A 20,329-nucleotide genomic window follows, 5' to 3' on the forward strand; every position below is an offset into this window, starting at 1 on the left:
TGGCTTGCAAAACGCTTAAGATATGGCAATGAAAATGCTTGTACAATGTGTAAGAGATAATCGCGATTTTACATGCTCGTCCAATGCAAATGCTATTCATATTTGTTTTCCAACATTTTTTAAGTAATTTTTTCAAGCATTTCCCACTTACACTTTCTGTCATCTTTGCAGGAAAACTGACGGCCGACAGAAACAATTTTTTTCAATTAACTCTGATCGCCAATCGCAATTAACTTTTACACGATTTCTAAATTGAAAACATTGACAGACGATCGTAGTTTTTCCGTTAACCCACTTGCTTCATCACTTGTTTGTTCAGTTAATTTGTTTTACCATTTAAATTTTAATGTTTTAATTAGCTGCAACCACTATCTAATAATCACCTAGAATTTTTACAATTTATTTTATTATTTTTAATAGAATAAATAAATTTTTAACTTCAACAAAAAATAAAAATTTTGCAACAATTTTTGCGTTTCTAGTTCATTTTTGTAGCGTCGTTTTGAGCCTTTTTTTGATAGCTCAATTTCCTCTGTTTACATTTTGATCGTTAGAAAAGTTCAAGTTGAAATTTAATAATGCGGGCTAATTGGTTGGCGTTATATAACCGTGTTTATATGGGGCGATATGCAAATTTTTGTCGGCACACACGTGAAGGTCGTCGCTGACCTAGAATTAAAGACAGAAATGGCTTTTGTATGACTATTGAGGTGCGATAACTGGGCGAGGAAATAAGCAATTTCAGGTTTCATTTTCGGGCTGCTTTCTGGGCCCTGACCCTGAAAATTAATTGACTTCGTACAGCGAGGGAATACTTAACAATACTCTCTATATTTGTACATTATTGACGGCTTGCCTAGTCAGGTTATAATAAGTCCATTGGCCCAGCGGGTTCAGTTATCTATCAGGGTGCAGTACTATGTTTTGTGTTACTCAATACCAAAATGCGGAACTTCGATCAAATTTTCCTATATCTTGCGGCTGTGCCCGACACTCAGAGACAGTCAGACATAATTTCCTTAACTTTTTCAACTTAATTCTGCGTTTTGGCGGTGGCTTTCACTTTTCCATTTCGCTGTTCACTTTTCCTTAACTACTCACTTTTGTATCGATTATTGATTATTGCTCTCATTTCGGTCCATGTGTTTTTTCTTTTTTTTCTTTCCTTTTGAAATGAAAAGTTTTCGCTTCGCCATTTGTCATAATTAATTTTTGCGCTTTATGATTTAATTGTTGAAAGAAATGGCCACAACTGAAAATCAACGGCTGCACAAAGTGAACATTTTGAAAGTCATTAGGTCTGTGGCTGGATTGAAGTCTTTTATGCCTGACCTCTACTGTGAGTTTGGACGTGATGCGGTGTGATTGAGTGTCGTCGTAGGTGATAAATCGACCGAAGCGAAAGTTTCAATAAAAGACTTTGACTTTGCTGGCCGTGGAAATAGATTTTTGAGCAGTCAATTTCTAAAAATAAAATTAATTCTTGATTTAACAGTTTATACCTTTTTTTAATTTCTTCGATTAATCTTGACAATATTTGCATATTTTAAAGCCCAAAAGGCCCATAGGTACTAAGTAAATCATCTTCCATTTTGCAATTTCCCCCGCTGATTGCTGGCCAACACTACTTAGCAAAAATACAAGTCATTCTCCGCCCCGATTTGCATTTGAGCTTATGGCCATTGCACAAACCACCTCATTATATTCAGTTTGAAAGTTAGTCGATCGGGCAAGCAAAAGGCGGCGTGTTGATCAGCAATTTAGAATATTTTTCCGCCTTCAGTTTGTTTTTCCTTGTTGAGGCTAAAAAGAGCAGCACAAAAGATTTCGAATGGTGGAGGGCCCAGATTTCATTTCCTGTTTCTTGGACACTTTGTAGCATTAATGCTGTTGTTGGTGGCACAGCTGTTGCATTTATCATGTAACTCACACAGAGACGGACATCTGGGGGGGAGTTGGAACGGCGGTAAGAGGTGGTAAGAGCCCTTAGAGCCCCGGCCAAACAAGCTGCTGCATTGATTTCCTTTTTGCTATCTTGACAGCATTAACTTTTGGGGTCTAAAGGGGGCCCAAGAGGGGGGTGAATGGGGGCCAACACTTCGACAGAGACAAACGAAATAAATGCGCGATCGGGCGATAAACTATTTTTAAAGACAGCCACAAAAGGAACAAACGACGCAGCAGCCGCAAAGGTAATAACAACAGGAAAGAAGTGATTCAAAAGAGTGGTTAGGCTGAAGTAATACCCTCTACATTTCGAAGGGTATACATAATAAATATATAACAGATATATTCAGGATCGGAAAAAGATTCAAATTATTAAATATGGTATGTTTTCTGTACAATATGTATTTATTTGATTTTACGTTGACTGACATCTTTTCTTACTTACCAATTAATATACCCCTTGAGACAGCGAGACAGAGATGGCCGAATCCGGGGAGTTTGGACCCTAACAAGCTGCAGCACTTAGGACGCTCTGACCAAGGCCCCTTCTTCGGATTCTTCTGGCTCCGATTCTGGCGGAGGAGAACCGTGTGCCAATGGCTGTTTGTTTAAGGCCTTGGTTAACTTTAAAAGGAGCTGCAGCTTATTTCCTGTTGCTGTTGCTATTGCCATTCTGCACAGTCAGTTCACAGAGGCATCCTTTTGTCTTTTTGGCCAAAAGGCATCAGAGCTTGTTAGCCAGCCAGTCCAGCTGCTGTCTGTTTTCTGCCATTTCAAGTTTGTCGCTTGTACGTACCACGTACTTACAGTATTGACCATTTTAAGCCTTTTAAGTACACTTTGGTCATTGTTAAGTACTTTTGCGTGTCAGGGGCGCATTCGAATCTACAGTTCTTTGGCTGCCTTTGGGGGCACATGTTTTACCTGGTTATTTATGGGAAAAGTGTCAGTGCTAATCAAACGGCTGAATCACAATCTATTTGGTATGTGCATTGCGTTGTTGCGAGCTCGTTTTGTATTGGTCCCAAAAGGTCGAAGAACTAGGGTTTCTGTAAAAAAAAAAAGGAGATTCTAGCATTTTCCGTGCACTTTTCGGTCCATCCGCCAAAGGCGATTCGGATCTTTAAAGCAAAGACGTGCAGCGTGTCAGTGTAGTTTTTGGCCATTTTAACTACCAGTTCCTTGATATGGTTTCCCCCATTCACAATCCCATAAACTGCAGTTTTATGGCCAACGCGTGGCGACCCATGCGAAATAATCCAAATGACGCAACATGCCGACAAATCCAGCAACAATTCGTTTGATCTTTTGGCACAGGCACGTGTGGCCCGAAAAAATTTGTCATCGCCCACGCAACGGGATTATGATAGAACTCTCGGAAATCTGATCTTTAGCTCTCGTTCATTGACTGACATCCATCAGAGTCCCATGTGCGACTCGGCTCGACCTAACCTAACCTTTCCCAATTGTATATCTGGCCAACTGTTGGCGATGCCTAAGCAAACAAGTTCTACGGGTCAACGAATCATGACTTAACGGCGAAATCGGCCAACAAAAAATAGATAAAGTCGCAAACCGTGTGACGGACAATCAATATGGAAATTAGCCAAGAGAAAGAAGAAATAACGTAATCCGAGCTGGAAATTAAATCGTCTTAATGATCACATAAGATCAGAAACACACAGGAAACTGAAGAGAATAATTATTAAGAACTTGCAGATAATCTTAGATCTTTATCACAAACTGTAAAGGATGTGTGCATTTGTACAATATCTGTAAGTCAAGAACGGTTTCTTTGAAGTTGCAAAAGTGAACACAGTATAACATTTCTTTAAAAACCCACTTACTCGGCAGTCAAGCAACGTAAAAATATAGCTGTCATCGATTATCTGAATTATTTCCGCATGCAACTGTGAAACGACGAAACCGAAAAGCAAAATAAATAAATAATGAAAATTAAATTTTTTTTCTTACCGAAACAAAGAATGAACAAAGAGCGGAGCGAAATTCCCTCAAAAGCATTTCAGCTGTCAAAAGCCTGTCAGTCTGACGGATTGCTCGACCGTTTTGTCTTTTATTCGGCACTGTCTGTTTTTTCAGTCGGTTTTTCTCTTTCATTAAGTGCAACAAACGCCGCAGAGTTGCCCTTTGCGCTCGTTATTTCGTTTTGTCCAGACAAACGAAACGCAAATTACGCAAAAAAAAATACGAAATTAACCGTTAAGTTGTGTAATTTCACCCAAAATGCTAACGGCAATTCATAATTTTTATTTTAACAAGTCATTCCGCTTTATTAACTGGGATTTTTCTTCGCAGTTCTGGAATGAGTAAGTGAAAAAAAAAAACAAGAGACTCAAGCGACGAACTTGTCGAAATGGGCGCATGCAAGTTGTAAACCGAAAATAAAGAACGATATTACTGTGACTCAATGGGAACACACCACCGATGGAGAAAAGGGGTAAATTTCATGACAAAACGAAAAGGCTGAAAAAAAATCACATTTTATTTGTCTCTGTCAGTGGATGATTTCCAGTTCCCAGTTTTAATTAGCATATTGATGCGAGCAGCCATGAGACGGCAGCCAACTTTTGCCCCCAGTTCTTTATGTCTGACGACGCCCCCACATTGCCCGATGATCAGCAAAGTAAAAAGCAAAGCAAAAATTAACTTTAATTTCCAACCGACCGGATTGTACCGACTATGAGTGACCATCGGGGCAGCAGCAGACGCTTAGAAAACTGGTTTCCTCTGGCCAACAGATGTGATTCCGAATGCGTTTCCAACTGACACCGAGTGGCAGAAGGAGGCGGGATTGCTGGCTCTGGTGAAGATCTAAAGCTAAACATGGTATTATAAAGTGGAACGCCTTCAAAGTCAAGTTCAATGACGTACTCATGCCATCAAGTACTGAAAATACTCGCGGCAAGTATCAGGAAAAAGGTTCGGGCGATAAGATAGGTTGTTGTACAACCATAATCATATATGGCAATGACAAAGCAAACAAAACCATCCAAAGCTAAGCTAAGCTTAGTTGGGCATAAGGCACAACAACAACAACAACAACAACAATGGCAACTTGTTAAATAATTTATGTGATAAGGCTGATTGCGAATCGTGTTCAATTTGCATATCTAATAGGCCATAAACTGCTTCTGTTGCATGAAATTAGTCGCACAAAATGAGGAATACTCACCGTAGAATAGAAATGCTGAGCACTTTCCCCTTCCATTGTTAAAGAGATCCGAGTTCCCAAAGAACACTTCAATATTTTACTCTTACCTGGTTTTCTTGTACTGCTTTTGTCACGCCTGACAAATCACTTCACTTTTGACTTTCTTCTGACTGGTACTTAAATAAGTATCAAGTTATTTTATTTTACTCTTTACCATGCATATAATTACGGTCAGAAGACCATTGCCATTCTACTGCCGAAGTACTGCTCGCTTTTGCTTTCTGTTTAAGCCATGGCGCCCATTGTGCCCGTTGTTTGTGAACCACAATTGACAGAAAAGCGACTCGAAGAATGTGTCATAAAATGGTGCAAAATAAAGTGAACTGAAATCGGGAGAAATGTCAGAGATTTCTCACAGCAGCGATAGCAAATGGTATCTGGTAGCAGCCGCCAGCTGTTGGGTGAAAGTCGTTTGCTTTTCGGTATTTCACTGTGCAGTGGGTACTTTAGATATACTTGGGTGTATAATTTTCTGTAATGACATTGAAAGACACGATTGGTGTCAACGATTTGAAGAATGAAAGTTCTGTTTTTTTGTGCTAGGGATGTTCGAATTGAGTTGAATTGAATGTTGAATTATATAAAACAAGGAAAAGCTTGAAAGAATGTATTTTTGCAAAAATTGTACAAATTACCAATACTAAAATTTCCTTAAAAATTTGTATTTTTTTTATTATTATTTTTATTGAAAATTCAAGCCAGTTCGTATCCCGGACCTGCTGTATAAAATATTGATGTGCTATTTCCAAAAACTTAAATTCAAATCAATCTTAAAAGCATATCTCTTGCTGTCAATTAACGTTCTAAAAGCCGTGGGTGCTTGCCAGCAGGAGTCTTTCACCTTACTTAACTCCATTTATGTAAATGAAAGCCTAATCTATCTTAATCCGCAAACAAAATTCGCACACCGCCCATGTCATTTATCGTGGCATCCCCAACTTTATATGCAAATTTAGACACTATATCCATTTTGTTGCTTTCTTTCGGTATCTTTGGCAAAATTTTGCATGTTTTTCTCTACCTTCTCTTGCCAAAATCGAAACCAATTAAAGCCAAACAAAAGACTGGGGCGACAAATGCGCGCACACAGCTTGTTCGAGGTGTTCAAGGCTGGAGATTAGCCGGCGACAAGAAATGAGCGACAAGCGGCACAAATCAATCAGCAAATAGCGCCAAATTATTATGTAAATTATAATAATGTATATACTGACCGCGTTGCCTTGCCAAAAAGTAAAAGTGTTAAACAATGTTGAAATTATGTTTCAGCGGCTGACAAAAAGGAAACCATGAAAAATTCGCAAAAATATATGTTTACAGCTCATATTTCACTTAGGCGACCCAGTCATAAACTGAGCCGCAATTCGAGGAGTTTTTGGGCCACCCAGCTGGTTTAGTTTGACTGGATTCCGTGGTAGGCGTCACTTGTAATTAACTTTGGGCCCTCCAGCAAAACCCTTTCCTCTGAAATCCCCATTCCATCCTCCAAGCCATGTGCGGTAACCCCTTCGCTTCCCTCGTTACGCTTCATTTAATATGCAGTTCCTGATTTTAATTCGCTTTTTCTTTTCGCTCCGACTGTTCGCATTGCCAAACGGCTCATTTATTTTGTCACTGATGTCCGAAAGGCATGTGGGAGCCCGAAAAAAAAAGAAGAGCGAAGCTGGGCCACATACACACATTTTGCGGTCTGATCTCTTAACTCCGATAAACCCTGGATGTTGGCTTTATTTATTGGCCTGTTTCACTTTCGGGGTAAACCGCTGTGAGGGCGGCTTGTTGCAAATGTTGCCTGACAATTGCAGGCGCCGTGGCATGCAACTCAATTTGTTTGCCAAGACAGCTCTGTAATATGTTATTGTTAAATTGAAAATACTAATATAAGTCAAAAATTAGAAATGACTGATTTAACAGTAACAACAAATATTGGATCTGAATAACACTAAAGATTTGTAAAATTTTGTTATAAATTTTCATTCATATACATATATCTATAGTATATATTGATGACTCAATTTCTCAATGTAAACACTTTTAATTGTTTACGCAGACATAGCCTTGCTTTATGTTTATTGTTGATTCAGTCTATGCTTGCTAATTTATAACTCTAATATTTGGTTTCAAGCCAGCGCCAAGTGCAAGTGTTAAAGCTAACGGTATAAGATTAACACCCGAAATATGTATATTTTTCCTACTTTATAGAGCGGCATAAATATTGAAGATGGTTGGATGGAAACTTTCGAAAAATTAGCTTTCAACTTTTGCTTTAGCAGCGAGTTGTTACACAAGTTGGATATAAAATTGCACATTACGCATACGCATCGTTTGCATATTACGCATACGCACTAACTTATATGCTGTGCCTGTGGTGCAGGTAGCGGAAAATTGATCGCACGGGCTGCTTGTGGGCGTTAGCAGGAAATCATAAAATTACAATTTTCATTGGACGGAACAAGTAGATATATCATTATACTTATATCTATGATATGTCTGTACATTTGAGACACGGCAGCAAAAACAACGACCACAATTACCTGTTTCGTGGGCAGAGTGTGAATGGCTTAGGGGCTGGAACCTGTCTCTGCTTTTGGTACTCTGGCGGGCCCAAAGTTATGTAATTGTGTAATACGAGTGAAATGCTCGAAGGAACCATTTAGTTGAACAATAAACTGCAAATCATGAATATATAGTTTTCACAAATGTCAACACGATTACACCTCATTTGCCTCATTTGCTCATTTAAATAAGAATGAGAAAACACACTGATTCCTTTCACGGTTAAATCCAGTGCGGGTGCTGCTAATTGGCGTGCATCGTTACAATATTCTACCGTCTATATAATTAACTGATTTGCGCATTTGCCTATAGCACCGCATGTCTCACACGGAAGTCATACAAAGACTCAAAGCTTATTTTGCGTGTGACTAATAATGACGGCTAAACGAAGTTCAGTTTCAAGTAAGCAAATCTGAAAAAAATATTAAATATAAATTATTTTCCAAGCCTCACAAAAACCATTCAGTCGTAGTGTATTAAAAACCCAGCCCAGGCAATAAAAGACGGAAGCTTGCCTCAATTGTGGTTTTTTTTTTCATATGTAGATAGATATATTTATGGTTAGATATATCAATAGACACATAGAGGCGTTGCTGTTCAATTGTGGCGGCGATCAAAAAGTTGTTATATTCTGATAATTGAATTGTAGCAACGCAAAAAATTGCCTTTCTTAAAAAATGAAGCCGAGCATTAAAAGTTGATTGAGACACACAAATCATGAGGCTAAAGATTACTGTTGAAAGGCAAAAGAGATAAATAAGAAATAAATAATTATAAGCGGGTGAGATTTGGAAAAACTTGTGTATGCCAAAAACTAGAAAAAGGGAAGCATTTAATTGAAAAAAACAGAGAGAACTTAAAATGATTTGTCAGATAAATAATTGGCTCTGAAGAGCTTAAATTTTTGTCTTTACTTAAACTAAATTAATGTAAAAAATCAAGCTGAAATTTATTATTATGCACACTTGTTGTCTAAGTCATGTGGAGCGTGCTGCTTCTGTTTTTGTGTCGTACAAATCAAATTCAAATTAGAACACACGAAAAACACGCGAATGCGAGCCAATTATGCAAATTTTCAGCTGTCTGAAAGAAAAAGAACGATTAGCATATCGGTCAATTGTTGCACGATTTTCGTGGACTGCGCACGCGTTGCAAATACTGAAAAGTGTGAATTACAATTCCAGTTTCTCGCTAAAATTTTGTAACACAAATATTTTTCCTGTCACGCACTTTCAATGCCAATTAAACACCCTCACATCTCTGCTGTCACTTTTTAGGCTCATATTTTTGTGTTTATTAATAAACATGGGCCTATTGTTTTTTTCTCAGCCCACTCATTTCAAACTATTTTTAAATAAATTACGAGTGGGTGGAGAAAAAAATGTAATGCAAAACCAAAAATGAGGGATTAACCTACATAGGGGCACTTAACCCATGAGAAAACAATAACAATTCAAACGAATATCTGGCGAATTACGCATCGAATTGATATTGAAATAACTGGAACCCAATACGAAATCAACCGCAGAAACCTCAAGCAAAATGACTTTCGTTTTGGCCAAGTATTGCAACGAAAATAACCGTTGTGAATGGCCACAGCATATCCAGTATTTCCTTACTGTGGTTGGGTGACAGCCAAACTGTAAAAAATATAATAGTAATAATTACGCTGACCTTCATCGTCACATCATTGTTGGTATTGTGCCTAAAGTCGCCAAGTGGACGTGAACAACTCAAGTTGAAAATTGTATTTCTGTGGTTATTTCCTCCAATGCCTGGAATGCGACTACCAGCATCTTAACTGGTTAAGTATAGCTAAAGGCGATACATTTTTACAATAAAAGTTTAAGTGAAACGAAAGACATAGGCAACGAACTTGATCTTCTAAGTTCTCACTTTTTGCATTTGTGTAATAACGCCAAAAACATAAATCAACGATCGGATAGCACTAATAAAGTGGCAATGCTTACGCCCCAGTGCCCAGTTCCATGTCGTTAAATTTATGCCATAGCTTAATTACACTAAATTACGCATAATTAAATTTTAATTAACACAATCAACTAGGGCGCACACACTGGGATGCATAAACACAGAGTCACCAAAGAAAACCGGCAAAACGTGTCCGAAATACGAATCCAATTTGTGAATGTGGAGTAAGTCTGCGTGCCGAGGAAAAAATAAAATCGCAAAAACAGTGCGCGGCCACAGTTTCGAGCAGCTTTTATTTCTAGCCAAAGTGCTAAAAGATTCAGCAACGCACTCGCCAAAACCGAAACCAAATCCAAAAAACCAAAACGAGTGCAAGTTCAACGGGGAAAACGGGTTTCCACCGCCAGCTCTTTGGGCATATGAGGAAGTTAATGGCTGAGCAGCTCGGCTAACGAAAGCCAACAGCCAACAAGCGAGTCGAGCTGTGGAAAATTTAGTAACAGTTACTATTTAGCGGTCGGCCAGAGCTGCATAAAAATATTTGAGAAATTGGTTTTCTCTCTCCTTTTATCGGTTTTTTTAGGCGGGGGAGGAGTGTGCTGTCCACCCAATTGCATCCGCGGGTTTTTTTTCCTTTCGACATGGGTCTTTGCCAAATTTGGATTGTTTCTTAGGTTTATTTTTGCTTTTTTTCCAGAGCTACGTATAAGACACAAGTATTTCAGTGTTAATGCCGACCGGCACTTATTTGGACAGCCTTAATGAGGGGAAACAGTGGGGTGATAACGGTTAATTTAACAATAAAAAAAAATTAAAAAATGTTCAAGGTTGCACTGTTTTGGAAACATGGAATAGGACCCTTAAATAACGATAGACTTAAGCAACGAACTTGATATTCCGAATTTTCGAAATTATACAAATAATAGAAATAAATCCAATTCCACGACCAAAACTCCATTAATTTTGTCATCTACCGAACTAAAATCATTAGTTTACCCTAATAACTTTTTGGAACCTTAACCTTACCTTGATGACCAACCACTGTGCCCCAAAATAAATGAAGTTCTTGCATAACTTTGACAATTACAAATGATGTGTCTGACATATGACGACAACACCGAAAAAAAGCCACGCATTGGAGATGTGGACTTATCGCCCGACTACCTGAAATAATAACGAAACAGCAGAATAAATTGAATTAAAAAGAGAAACAACAAGTGGACACACATGTCCGCGATTCAGTGAGGGGTCTCTGAGGCGGAAATAGACTGTGACATCCGCTGACAGTGAGAGAGGAGATTCAAAAGAATCCAAGCCTCTGTCGCTGGCGGCTATCAGTCTCTATGGGTATAGCTCTGTCTATAGACTCGTCTCATATCCGTTGAACGTTGGCCGCAAATTTAATTAGAAATCTGCACGACGCCGGTTCAAAGCACTTTTGCTTCCGCCAGAGATCGGAAAAAAGTCACTTATACATACCATATATCTGTATACCTATATCTCAACACTTTGCAACATAATTAACTAACGAAAATTCTATCTACTTTGCTCTTGTCATTTCAGCACACATAATACACGAAAGGCACACAGAGAAGTCTCAAATTAGACCGTGAAAGCCATAAAGCAAATAGTTAGCAAAGCGTGCAAAAAGAAAAGCCTAGAAAATTATTATAGGTGTTGGCGGGGAGGGAGGGGGGCAGACACGTGCACACAGTAGCAGGGCTAGAATAGCTAGAAAATTATTATTATGATAATGAATTAAAGTTGCCATTAATTTAGCCAAAACGGAACGGAACGCGAACGAGGCCTGGGAAGCGGCCACGAACAGCTAGACGGTAGCATAATAACAATAAATAATAATTTGAAATAGGCGAGCATCAGAAAGCAGGAGAAGACGACCACAAAGCACTGGCCAAGTGCAGCCTCCCGTTTCCAGAGGAGCAGCCAGCAAAGCAGCAAGAGAAAAAACGGAAAAGGCAGCTCGAGCGCATCGAGCGTGCAAATTAAAAGCGCACCACAGTAGCCCCAGCTCCATCTTCTCAACATGGAAGTGGCCACAACAAACAATCACAGTCAGAGCCATCATCATCATCATCATCATCTGCAGCCGACGGCGGTGGTGGGGGCAGCGGGGGGCTCCAGATCCCCCTTCCAGAGGGAGGTGCGTGAATGGCAACGCATCGATCCCAATACCGGAGCCCTCTTCAGCGGACGCTTGGAGGCAGACCGCTGGATAAACGGACCGCTGAACAGCTACGGCAAGGTGAGTGTCTAAAGACTAAAGGTGGTAACGTGATCGGGAGTTGCCCATCATTTGGTAAATATCCGGAAATATAGATGATCTGTACCTTGTACACAAGGTCTCAAGCTGCCAAACCTAAATATAAGTACAATATTTTCCCCGATTTCTATATATGATGGGTAGCATACAAACTTTTATATATTTCTTTGATCTATATTTAAATTGAAAGATATATAGATATATTTTCTATATTTGATCAATCATCAGTTTTCTGAAATGACTACCAGTAAACACCGGTAGCACTTCTTCCACTCACGAGCTAAGCACTCATCCCTAAAATATGGCCCCAACCACAATGCGATTACTTTTGGCTCTGATTGATGGAACCAGTGGCTCCAGTCCATGACCAGCCTCATGCTCTAGTCTGCTCAGCTCCCCTCGGGTCTAGACCTAATTGCTGGGCTCTCTGTTTGTCCATCGTATTTTAAATGAAATTGAAAGGTCCAGACTCTCTAAATGGGAAGGCGTTCACTAATTTAGTAGAGTCTGCGGCAATTGCGGCTTGATTGCTAGTTTCGGTTTCCTTGCTGTTCGATTTTAATCAGTTAATAGTTTATTTAGTTGAATACTTAAAGCTTGGATGCATGAGTAGGCAACTAGAAACAGAAGTTGATCGATTAAGGTGCATAAGTTCCATCGGAAATCAAAAAGAAAAAAGTTAAGTGGTTATAACCTAATAGTTCAATTTAACAGTTATAAACAATATTATTTTGTTTAATGTAAGTAGCAACTGATGATTAAATAGCTCTAAACTCAATTAAATTCAACACAAATTCTCTAGAAGAAAACTCAAGCATCTGGCTTTTAACAATTCGGCAAGAACGGAACGCTAACTACGCACAGCTGAGTTAAACAGCTGCTCAATGGTGGTTACTGAATACCGCAATAACGATAAGCCAGTTGAGATTGTTTTGCGTGTCAGACGGCTTTTCTCCAAGTTCCTATTAAACCACAGACATCGACTTCGAGATTCGTTGACCGTTTTTACTCAACCATAATTAACAGGTCACACGCATGGCTCTGATAAGTTGGATGCGAGTCCCAATTGCTGTTAAAAAAATAGAAATAAAATACATTTAATAGAAAGGAAAGGAAAATAAAGACTTTAACGCAGTTGCACACGCTGTGCCACTTACGATTCGATTTCGCATCAGAGAGATTTTCAGCAAAAGGCGAAACACTTCTGGCGGTTTCGGTATGGCCGTACTTAATTAATTCGTGCTATTCTTCTTCAGATTTCAGATTTCACTTGTCTTTGGGCTACGCTTCAGCATTGATTGCTCTAGAATTTGTCGGTTAATTATAAATGCCTTTGGCTGGATGGCACAGCAGCACTTCGGGGCCTATCGTTAATTTTATGTTATTTCATCCACTGTCAGCCGTCATCAACCTAGCCCATCATCATCATCGTCTGGCCATGTGGCCATCTAGTCATGTAGTGGTAGCGGTGTGTGGGGCCAAGTTGAAGTTCGCGCCTCGAGTGCTCGGCCCAGAACCAAATCGAAATAGAATCTTGGATCTTAGTTTGTGGTTCTGTTCGTGGTCCGGTCAAACTGAAATAGCCCCACATACTTAACGAGATCTGGACTTTAAGATACTCTAGCCAACTGCGAACTATTCGCTTTGGACTGCCCGGGAACGTCCATCAAATGCAATGACATCATGGCTTTGGTATTGCCGCACTCGAACTGAAGAGATTGATCCAAATAATTAAGTGATTTTTTGCTCTAACTGAATACTGATCGGCTTACGAAACAATAGAATATCCTATTGCCACGTCGATGAGATCATAGCAAAATATCATAAGACTGTTGACCTTAGGATTGCACAGCCATCCGAATAATTTTATGACATTTTTAGGCTATTAGAATTTATCTCGACTGAGATTGGGAGCAGCGTGCAATAATTGGGGTTTATTTCAATGATCCTCCGAATGTTGGAGATTAAAGACTATATATATGCAGCATATTACCTCTTATTTCTGTACTAACGAACGATCGAATGCGGTTGAGTTCAAAGTTGACATTTTAAGTGCATTCTTCCTGGAGCTAAATTCGAGATCATATAATGGCCAAACAATCACTCAATTTGGCAACTGTTACATTCACCCGATCAGTGTTGATATGCCCTTTTTGAGCCATACTTTTATGGCTGCAGGGTATTCCGTGGAGAAACACCGAAGCCCGAAAGAAAAATACCTCGGAAATTTGTTTCATTCCGCTGACTTTGTATCTTATCGCGATTGAACTTTGTTGCCACTGCGGCTGACGATGCTGAGAGCCTGGCCAAAAGATGAAAGGGTAATAGAGTGGGGGGATTGGCTGGGGAAACGATCAATACAATCAATTGGAAACGATCAGCCGAAAGAAGACACCAAGTCCTTGCCAGTGATGAGAAAAGTTATCCTTCTTTAGCCTTAATAAGGCTAAGAATAACATGTTTGGCACACTTAAGTTTTAAAAATTATATGTTTTAACTTGAAAATATATATATTTTTTAATATGTGCTTTGTTAATATATCGAAATACTTCCCCTTAATTCTTTATTATCCAAATGATAGTAATAATATAAGACGTTTTTTAATAGCCTCTAAGCCACATTTCTAAGAATAAGAGATTCAGAGCTAGATGTATGCCATCGCTGGTACTAGCCCGCATTAGTTTCAGTTTAAAGAGCTCCACTCGGCTCTTTTTGATGGCCAAGTCCGGGATTTATATCACCGATGTCCCGCTGTTCATTCGAAGCGCTTTTGCCGACAAAGACAACGTCAAAGGCAGCGATTGCCGCCACGGATCGCAGGGAAATCAATTTGGCAATACCCATTATCCAATATCGAATTGGCCGGGTCTAGAGCAGAGCAGATCTCTATGCAGACGCACCTAGACACCGTTAGCCAGCTAGATGGACGGATCGGGGATCTCCTGACAACTTCTTCATTAGCATTATGGTTTGCGGATTGTGAAGAGGGAAAGGCAAGGCAGAAATTTACATTTTGCAAGATTCTTTTTCGTTTTTGTTTTGCAGCATGCAAGCTCAGTAGAGTTTGAATTATTTGCTGGCAATTGCAGTTGGTTCGCAGTTGGGGTTTCAGTTGCTGGCCATGTTGCCACAATGTTGCCGCCTAACGGTACCGGGCCGCTGGCAATGCCGCCGCCTTTGTGGGTCACTGGGTTGCCACAAGTCTAGCAAGAAAACATAAAAAAAAAAAAACAAATACAATCCAGAGATGCTGCCCGCGGAGAAGATACAACCGGCCACTCACGGAATTTACCTGTGGTCAACTACCAGCATTTCATTTGTCTTTTTTACCCCAGTGCTCTTCAAGCCATTTGGCCGACACACGTAAATTACTTGCAACTAATTGAGGATGTCAACTGACGTGTCTTGCCGCAATTAAGTGTTTCCTCTGCCGCTAATGAACCTCACGCCGAGACCGAAGTGAGTTTCTGGTGGCTGGTAGGGGATTCAATGACGCAAAAATATAGGCACTCTTATGATATACTGACTGCACTCAAAAGCTTGAGCATATATAGAGATATGAAGCCAACGAGATCGTGACAGAAATAATGCATTTACAAATGTATATTATTATGGCTTAAGCCACAGGTCGTATGGTATGAGGTTCACAAAATGGCACAAACCAGAACAGAAAATACTTCACAGTGCACTGTGGTCGTGCTCAGAAACATATTTTACAAGAGTCATTCGGCATGACCTTGACAAAATGTTCAATTACATATATCTTAATCATAAAAATCCCATGAATTTGTCAAAATAGGATCAGGAATGCCGTTCATAATGCTATAATTGGCTATAATAAAATAGTGCCACGGAAAATGAAAGTGTAGTTCAAATACACACCAAATAAAACCATATAGTTATATGAAGAATTGCAATTTATAAATCTTAGACCCACTGTGCATTGCTTTGCCGCAAAGTACCAAAGTCAGTGCCAGCTAAAAATAAAAAGAGTCAATGGTTTGGCATGTCTATGCCGACGATCTGTGCGAACTGCCAGCCAGAAAAGCCGGGATAGCCAGAAAAGGTAGAAAAGGCGACATGCATGCCACGAACTGGAGGACATATGGACCATGAGCCGGACTAGATGCCACATGGACGACACGGACGTACATGGTAGAGGCAGAGTCACACGGAGTCGGGAGATAGACAGTCAATCTTATGGCCACAGACAGACGAACACGACCGGGCAGACGACTGCGACTGAGTTTGCGACTGAGACCGTGATGATGATGGTGCAGCATCATTAAATTCGTTTCAAGCCCAGGCAACAAAATATTTCGGCATATCCATAAACTGAGCAAAATATTTGGATCTTTAAAAATGAACATTAACATTGTACGAATTTTCTTGGAAGTTTCCTAATAAGATACGTTTAAAAATAATAATAATTTATGGATTATTTTATGAAACAAGATTGGTTTGGATATTTTCAAGCGATTTTTATCAGTGTAAAGCCGCACGCCAAGTCTTCCTCTACATCATCACGACTTTGGCTGGCATATAATATATGCGAGTGCTGGGCTCCGTGGAAGTCGTGGCAAGTCTCTGCATTTCATTGAACCTTCAACTTGACTTTGCGCTTCGGTTCGGTTCGGTTCGGAACGGTTTTGGATTCAGCGCTTTCAATTATGTGGTTTCCTTTTTTTTGTTTTGCTGGCCATGTGTACATCATCAGCTGGTCGTCGGAGGCTGTACAAGATCATGACACTGATCGCTGGCTGGCTGATTTTGGCCAGGTTGGAATAATTCATTTACAGGCTGGCTTTCTTTCCGCGCCAGCTGTTGCCATGATTGAGCCACCCCCTGGGCCATGCAGATTGGTAACGAACAGCTTAATTAGCCTGGCCAAGATCAAGACCAGCCAAACAGCCTACACATGCTGGCCTAAACTAAATCGGCGCAGCGAGCTGGAAAATCGGCGAGCCAGCGAAAAGAGGTCATCGATAGATAGACAGACAAACACATATTGCAGCGTTCACTCCATAGGAAATTGCGAGGCATTACGGAAAAGCGGTCCCAGATCGCCAAGAGTCTCCTTCTGACCATCGTGAGAAACTCCGGCAGAACGTGCATGGCCGCGGGTGCCAAACTGGGCTTATAATGTTTATGTCCGCCACGCTATTCTGCACTCTTTTTTTTCAGTTCCAAGTCCCAAGGATGAGTGTGACTTTAGGGAGCCGCTGAAATTATTATGCATTGTCCGTTTGCCCTCGGGTCAAATGGGAAGCTTGAAGACCTGAGCGCCGAACTAAAATCACTAGCCAGCCAGAAGTCGAACCAAACTGAATTGAACTGAACTGAACTGAATAAGTGAAACCGCCTGACGGAGAACTTTGAAAGGGATAACCCTGAACTCGTACAATGTGCATATCATAAAATATAAAGCTGGTGCCGAGTTCTTCAAAATTCCCAGAATTTGCGTATCCCTTATTTATATTCCATTCTTTGTTCAACGAGCTGAAAAAAAATTCCCATCTAATGAAGCTAATTACCAAGTGTATAACCACAGAAATTATTTTCGCCATTCGCCGAGTTATGAGTTACAGCACAAAAAAGACAAGACTTCAAGTGAGAACCCAGAACACTGAGGTGACTCAACCTAAAACTTGCATACAATATGCAATTTTCTTTGTTACGAACCGCATGGAGAACATTCAAATTTTTTGTATTCTATATAAACAATGCTGCACTTTGACTCATAGTCAAATGTGCGGCTGCATTTTGGTCATTGATACGAATACGCCGCGAACTGGACAACCGGCGGGTTAAAGTTTTCATTTGGAGCATATTATGCATTTTAGCACTATAAATCATCAATGCAATCGATTGCCACAATCGATCTTTTGGCCAGTTCGATTCGAGTGTGTTTTGTATTTCTCTTTCTGTTTCTTACCCTCGATGGTGTGTCATGGCACGATCCAATGAACGGATCTGCTAATTGTTCAAATCTATGCACAAAGAAAAATTAATAACTGAAAGAGTATTTTCTTACATCTAAAGATCTAAATACTTTGAAGGTTTTTAAGAGCAAATTAATTATTTGTCAAATGCTTGGATCTCACATCCCATTTTTTTGAGTGCATTACCGCAAAAGGGTGCAGTTTCTGTTTTGTTTGCCGTTGCAATTGCAGTTGCTCTCGAGAGTCTTTTGATTTGTGGCTGGCGTTTGGTCACGTGTGCCAAGCGGGCGAACTGAGCACGCCCAGCTGTCGAGATAAGAGGCATCTAGGCATTTTTGAGGGGCAACTTTGAGGGAGGGGCAAAGGGTGGCTGACGGTCAAGTGTTTCGTCTGGCAACTTTCATACGCCCCGTTGCCAACGGCCGAATGCCATGCGACAAAGCACTTTTACGCCTCGCATGGGACACACCCACACCCGTAATGAAGTTTAGACAATCACATCGCGATCGCTTGCTTAATGTTTTATTTATCTTAATTTGAACCCATTCAATTGCTATTATGTGTAAGAAATCGATATAACAAGGCATCTCTTGATGTATTAATTAGATCAGGCAATGTGTGAAAGTTAAGGTGGCTAAAATAACATTTGAAGATCAGATTAATATATTTTGTAATTTAGGCTTATTGATATTTATATATGTTTAATATGTATGGGATGTGTTTAAAATAAAAATAATAAAATGGATAAAATGAATATAGAACATACCTAAAGCACACTCCAACTAAATTTAAAAAACTCTTACTAAAATCCTATTACTACATTATGTTTATATTAATTCCATAAAATATCCCCCTGAAACATCCACTCATTATCCTGCCACCACTGAATCCCCCTCTCTCTCTCTCTCTCCGCTCTCTCCCCAGATATCCGACTCCCAAAACATCTCACAGCCAAATGGCACACAGCACACGCAACGCAAACAGTTGGAGGTGCTGAAGGCCCGCACCGCCAACGGCGCCATGCAGGTGATCCGCACCCAGACAGTGCAAAAGAGTTCGTCCTCGTGGTCATCCTCCACATCCACAACCACTACATCCACCACCCACCAACGCACGAGTCAGACCAATGGCCACGATCCACCTCCAAAGTCCACTATCCTATCCCCCATCAGCCAGGGTGTTGACATCTGCGAGCTTAGCGACGATTGCAGTCTCAGTGGCAGCGATGCTGGCATTGTTCATACACCATTCGCCGCCACATCCGCCTCTGCCTCCGCATCCGCAACTGCACTGAGCCAGGAGCTAATCGACGATCATGTTGATTTTGTTGTGATTAATGGCGAGGCGAGCGATAAAGAGGACGCTGCCGACGAGCCTTTGCACAACGGCTGCCACAATTTGTTACCCGATACGGCTCCAAGTCTGAAATTAAGCAATCTAATGGTAAGTTTGAGCCCGGCTCAAATGCAGTAGTCCACAGTCAGGGTCTTGTTTCAATCGCCTTTGTTACACTGGAATACATAAAGAGTTCTTCTGACAGAATGTATGTAATATTTTCGAAAGTTGCTAATTTTTTCTGCATTCTTATATTTCTATATTAGAACGCATAATGATAATAAATTTGAAAGTACAGTCAATTATATGTTGGAAATATTCAACTTGATCCTCCTGTTTTCCCAGTGTAGTTGGTTTTGTTTAGTTAGCTCATTAGCATGAGCCAATGTTTGCTTTCTTCCATTTCGTTTTTTATTCAGGAGTAATCTTTTGACCATGGCCATGGCAATGACCGAAAATGGCCAGTTGTTAACAGTCGCCGATTGTCGTGTTTGGGGGAAAACTCATGGCTCTGGGAAATTCAAGGAAATCGTGTAATACACAGGGATCGAAAAATATCTTGAGAAAGTCCTAAGGTGGTTGTTAACTTCACAACATTAAGATTTTATCGGGGTGCTTTAAATAAATAATAGAGCTGCAAAATAATTTATAACATTTTCTTGGAAACATAACCGATAATTGTAATAACGTGAATTTATGGTCGTTTTTTAGTCGAACATGTCTTATAACATCTATAAAATCTATAAAAACGTTTGGGTAATTTTGAATTCAGACCGAATTAGTCTTGGCCAAAAAGATCAGTTATAAATAAATGGAAGTGTCATTTCAGAACATTTTACAGCTACCAAAATAAACTCATAAAAGTAGCTTGTTTTCTGCAACTGGCCATAACTCATATATCAAATTAAACCTTACCAGACTTTCCACAAACTGTCTGGTACAACTGAATGTTTGACTCATCGATCGAATCGGAATCGAATGGAAATATTTAATAATAGCGTGGCTCAATTAGGCGTTGCTTAGCACTTCAGCTGGACATTTGGGTCATGACCACAAAGGAAATTTCTACGCCAACTCTCTCAAAACGCTATTCGCATAGTTAAAAGTGTC

At 40.0% G+C, this 20,329-nt stretch overlaps 1 protein-coding gene across 10 annotated transcripts in view; it reads left to right on the forward strand.

The window, feature by feature from the left end:
- The window catches only part of CG34398 (uncharacterized protein), a 34,809-nt gene that overhangs the window by 5,344 nt on the left and 9,136 nt on the right, over nucleotides 1-20,329 (forward strand). For 4 of the 10 annotated variants that reach the window (NM_001298836.1, NM_001103657.3, NM_001201812.2 and 1 more), the window contains exons 2-3: nucleotides 11,441-11,924; nucleotides 18,809-19,327. In NM_001298836.1, coding sequence (NP_001285765.1) covers nucleotides 11,706-11,924; nucleotides 18,809-19,327 — 738 coding nt within the window. In that variant the 5' untranslated portion in view covers nucleotides 11,441-11,705. Of the gene's footprint in view, nucleotides 1-11,224; nucleotides 11,925-18,808; nucleotides 19,328-20,329 lie in introns of all 10 variants that reach the window. The other 6 variants (NM_001103658.3, NM_001201809.2, NM_001169443.3 and 3 more) reach the window with 3 other exon arrangements.

Source organism: Drosophila melanogaster, chromosome 2L (assembly GCF_000001215.4).
Source record: "Drosophila melanogaster chromosome 2L".
NCBI lineage: Eukaryota > Metazoa > Arthropoda > Insecta > Diptera > Drosophilidae > Drosophila > Drosophila melanogaster.